A 5000-nucleotide genomic window follows, 5' to 3' on the forward strand; every position below is an offset into this window, starting at 1 on the left:
CGCTGCGACGGGGACTTCTGGGGACGAGCTGTGATATTTGTGGACACCAATGTGAATCCCGTGGGATTTACAGTAGGATGCCGATTGGCCGGCGCAGATAGCGTGCCGTGCAGAGAGGCTGATTTGGCCTCTGATTGGTCGCTGACCGCCGATTTCCACTTTTCAAGCGTTGCTAACGAGCCCTGGCACACGAGGTGCGATCTGCTTTGTCTTTCTACCACGCTAACTCTCGCTTCAAGAGGTTTTTTTTAGTCCGCAAACGGCAAAGTGTTTTACCTAAAAGGGTTTTTCATTTAATCTCTAGAGAGAGACTATACCCTCCCGATGAAACAGTGTTCAAATGCAGCTGGATTTGAAGCCGCCTGCTATCTGCGTGCTAGTCAGCCAGGCTGAGGGAGGGACCTCTTCCTTTGAAGGCCCGCGGAACCGATGGAGATATTCCCACACGACTCTGAGGACTCTTTAGTCAGCGACACTCGTCTGTGCTGAGGGGCTACTGAGGCGGCAGGGTAATTTAGACTTAGAGGAGGATGGGGCAGTGGCACACTGCCTGGCATGCTGTAGAGCTCATGCAGGCACGCACACACACACACACACACACACACACACACACACACACACACTCTCTCTCTCTCTCTCTCTTTCGCTCTCACTCACACACACACACACGCACACACATACACTCCTCCAGGAGCCTGTCCCCATTTCTCATGCGTGGCTGATTGAAGCACAGGGGGTGGAGCAGACGAGCGGCGTTCCAAGGTGAGGATTAGGAGGGCGGAGCCAGGCGGCGGCGCCATGTCACCTCTCCTCATCACTGATCCGTCTGTCCTCCCCACGTCAGCAACCCTCCCCTAGACCGCACACACGCACGCACACACACACTCACTCACACACACACACACACACACACACACACACACACACACACACACACACACACTCACACACACGTACCATCACCAACCACTGGATTCATGGCCCTCTGCGAAGCTGGTTTTAAGATGAGGGAGGTCGGGCTATTTTCCCAACATGCCCGTGTGATTTGAGCGCATCTGGGTTTTGTGTCGTGGGCGTCGGCGGGGAGGGGGCGAGTCTGCAGAGTGCTAAGACTGGCTATAAAGTCCCGGGCTATAAAGGAGTCCTGGGAAAAGGGTTTATACGCTGGTCAGGTTGCCTTTATGGCTCTCAGTACTTAACCTGCCTGGGGGGGGGGGGTCAGGGCGGGGGGTTTAAGGGGGCCCCGACTCGTTTCCCGTACTTACGTTTGGGACAGCCTGTTCTCTCTCTCTCGCTCTCTCTCACAGCTGCTCACCTGCCCAAAAATAGATTCCCTCGCGAAGTGTGCTTGTTGAAATGGCAGAGCCCCCCCCCACCTTTCCTCTGTGTACTGCGGTCGTGTACCCCAGCAAACGGCCGGGCGTCGTTCTCGTTCCCCCCCCCCCGTGAACGTTCCCCCAGCTAGCCGACCGATTTGCAGGGACCGAGGCGAAAGTGACAGATAAGAGGTGCATTGTTTACATCCTGGCATTCGTAACGAGCTCGTCCGATTTCGAGGACGCGGAGATCGAGCGCGCGTTTTAAGACGCCGCCGCAGCTAACCCTCGGCGGCGGCGCCCCCCAGACACAGCGTTCCCTCCTCCTCTCGTTCCTCGGTGTGTGTGTATCTGACCTCTCCTCTCTCTCCCGTCCGTCTCGTCCCAGCAACATCCCCAGCGTGGGCAGCGCCATGGACCAGGACTACAGCCAGAGCTACACGCCCCAGACGCACACGCCCTTCATGTCCAACAGTGCGCCGCCTAGCAACAGCAACACGGGCATCCTGCCCTCGCCCGCCACGCCGCGCTTCTCCGCCCCCACGCCGCGCACCCCCCGCACCCCCCGCACGCCGCGCGGCCCCGCCAGCGTCCAGGGCTCGCTCAAGTACGAGAACTCGGACCTGTACTCGCCGGCGTCCACGCCGTCCACCTGCCGGCCGCTCAACTCGGTGGAGCCGGCCACCGTGCCGTCGATCCCCGAGGCGCACAGCCTCTACGTCACCCTCATCCTCTCGGAGTCCGTCATGAACCTCTTCAAGGACTGCAACTTCGACAGCTGCTGCGTGTGCGTGTGCAACATGAACATCAAGGGCGCCGACGTGGGCGTGTACCTCAGCGACCCGGTGGGCGAGGCCCAGTACACGTGCACGTGCGGCTTCAGCGCCGTGGTCAACCGACGCTACGCCAACGGCTCGGGCCTCTTCCTGGAGGACGAGCTGGACATCATCGGGCGCGGCACGGACGTGAGCCGCGAGGCGGAGCGGCGCTTCGAGGCGCTGCGCCTGTCGTCCCTGGAGAGGACGGGCGGAGGCGGGCGCGGCGAGCGCGGCGGCGGCGTCCCCGACGAGCTGATCCTCCTCCTGCAGGACCAGTGCACTAACCCGTTCTCGCCCATCGCCGGCGCCGAGCCCGACGGCCCGTCGCTGCGGGGGTCCAGCGCCCCCGTGCCGGCGTGCGTGCGGGTGGAGGAGCGCGACTACCACAGCGACTGCTACATGGCGCTGGAGCACGGCCGGCAGTTCATGGACAACATGTCCGGCGGCAAGGTGGACGAAGCCCTGGTCAAGAGCACCTGCCTGCACCACTGGTCCAAACGCAACGGTGAGCCGACGCCCCCTTCTCTCTCCCTCCGCCGGTCGCCCAAGCGTCGGAGAACGGCGCCGTTTAAGCGTTCGGCCGTACCTCTCCGAGCCTGTGTGGCAGCGACGCGACGCGCTGAGGATAATGCAACAGTAGTCTGTGAGTAGCCTCGGTGCTGTGTTTGATGTCCCTGTCCTGTCCTGTCCCCCCCCCCAGCGGTGGACGTGAGCACGCTGTGCTCCCAGGACGTCCTCCGCGTGCTGCTGTCCCTCCAGCCCGTCCTCCAGGACGCCATCCAGAAGAAGAGGAGTGTGCGCTCCTGGGGCGTCCAGGGACCCCTCACCTGGCAGCAGTTCCACAAGATGGCCGGACGGGGCTCCTACGGTGAGCGGGGCGGGGAGGTAGGGGGGGCGGGTAGGGAGGGGGGGGTGGGGGTAGGGTGCGTATCTCCCGCGCACTGGCGACACACTAATCGGTGCTCGGCGCCAGCCGATCTGAGCCCGGCTTATGGCATTTTTTAGTCAGACTAGTTGGCGTGTGTGTGTGTGTGTGTGTGTGTGAGAGTGTCTGGGCGGGCAGATGCTGTGCAGCCTGTGTGTGCTGGCAGATCAATAGGCAGCTCGGTCCCGGCGCTGTCCTCCAGATGTCTGCTCCGTAGGGAGCCGCCTCTCGGGCTCGTCTCTGCCCGCCCTCGTCACTCAGCTCTGAGTGCTGGCTGCCGAAGGTGCTTACTGACACACTTCTCCCTCCCTCCCTCCCTCCCTCCCTCCCTCCCTCTCTCCTCTCCTCTCCTCTCCTCTCCTCTCCTCTCCTCTCCTCTCCTCTCCTCTCCTCTCCTCTCCTCTCCTCTCCTCTCCTCTCCTCTCCTCTCCTCTCCTCTCCTCTCCTCTCCTCTCCTCTTTTTCCTCGTGTCCCCCCCCCCCCCCCCGCCCCCGCCCCCCCCCACCCCCCGCCCCCGCCCCCCCCCAGGCACAGACGAGTCCCCGGAGCCCCTGCCCATCCCCACCTTCCTGGTGGGCTACGAGTACGACTTCGTGGTGCTGTCGCCCTTCGGCCTGCCCTACTGGGAGAAGCTGCTGCTGGACCCGTTCGGCTCCCAGAGGGACGTGGGCTACCTGGTGGTCTGTCCCGACAACGAGGCCCTCCTCACCGGGGCCAAGAGCTTCTTCAGAGACCTCACCGCCGTCTACGAGGTAGGACCGGACTTCCCCGCCCGGGGCCTTCCCGTAAAATCGGAAAATGAGGGTTTAATAGAGCGCTGTGAGTCATGCCTGCTACCGCCGTCCATGTTGAGCTGGGATGCCAGGTTGGGTTCATTGCAGAACAGTCTGTCGAGGGAGCAAATTGAAATTCCACTTTAGAAAAGGAAGACTCTTGAGGTAAATGCCTATTTAGCCTCAGTTGGTCCCCTGATTGGCTCAATTAGAACAGCGGTGACCCGCTGCTGTACTGATTGGCTTGAAATAATCAGTCGTCTCCTCCAGCTGGTCCCCCGTGATCTCATTGGAGCATGTGTACTTAACTCACTCACTCACTCACTCACTCACTCACTCACTCACTCACTCAGTCTCTCATTCACTCACTCACTCACTCACTCAGTCTCTTACTCACTCATTCACTCACTCACTCACTCACTCACTCACTCACTCACTCACTCAGTCTCTCACTCACTCACTCACTCACTCACAGTCAATCACTCACTCACTCACTCACTCACTCACTCACTCACTCACTCACTCAGTCTCTCACTCAGTCTCTCACTCAGTCTCTCACTCAGTCTCTCACTCACTCACTCACTCACTCACTCACTCACTCACTCACTCACTCACTCACTCACTCACTCACTCACTCACTCACTCACTCACTCACTCACTCACTCACTCACAGTCACTCTCTCAGTCTCTCCCTCTCCCTCTGTCTCTCACCTCCTCCCTGTCCCCTCCTCTAGTCATGTCGTCTGGGTCAGCATCGGCCGATCTCCAAAGGCCACCCGGACGGCATCGTACGAGTGGGCGGAGCCGCCGCCAAGAAGCTGGCGGAGCAGCCGGTCAGCGACTGGTTCCTCAAAGCTGCCAGCGGCAACAGCGACGCCTTCGCCAAGCTGAAGCTATATGCACAAGTGTGCCGCCACGACCTCGGTAGGTCCCATCGAATATCTGTCTCATTAGCAAAATGCCCTGCTGTTGAAATCACTTGGGTCTTTAATTGACCGCTCTGCTAAGTAGTTGTATCATGGACAATTAGTTCCTTGACTTTCTAGGTCACCAGCTACTTTGTGCTCGTAGTAAACAGTGTTGGATTCACTAACGGAAGTGGCGCGCGTCTTCCCCCCCCAGCTCCTTACCTCGCCTCCCAGCCATTGGACGGCTCCCTCCTCACGCA

General features: G+C 60.4%; 1 protein-coding gene across 1 annotated transcript in view; it reads left to right on the forward strand.

The window, feature by feature from the left end:
• Positions 1–5000, forward strand: part of med13a (mediator complex subunit 13a) — a gene marked incomplete at its 5' end in the record, with an annotated part of 29665 nt that overhangs the window by 17109 nt on the left and 7556 nt on the right. The window contains 5 exon segments of the mRNA XM_084450193.1: positions 1705–2639; positions 2835–3002; positions 3588–3811; positions 4567–4756; positions 4955–5000. The exon segment at positions 4955–5000 is cut by the window's right edge and continues 390 nt beyond it. Coding sequence (XP_084306319.1) covers positions 1705–2639; positions 2835–3002; positions 3588–3811; positions 4567–4756; positions 4955–5000 — 1563 coding nt within the window.

The sequence above is a fragment of the Borostomias antarcticus genome (assembly GCF_949987555.1).
Source record: "Borostomias antarcticus genome assembly, chromosome: 15".
Lineage (NCBI taxonomy): Eukaryota > Metazoa > Chordata > Actinopteri > Stomiiformes > Stomiidae > Borostomias > Borostomias antarcticus.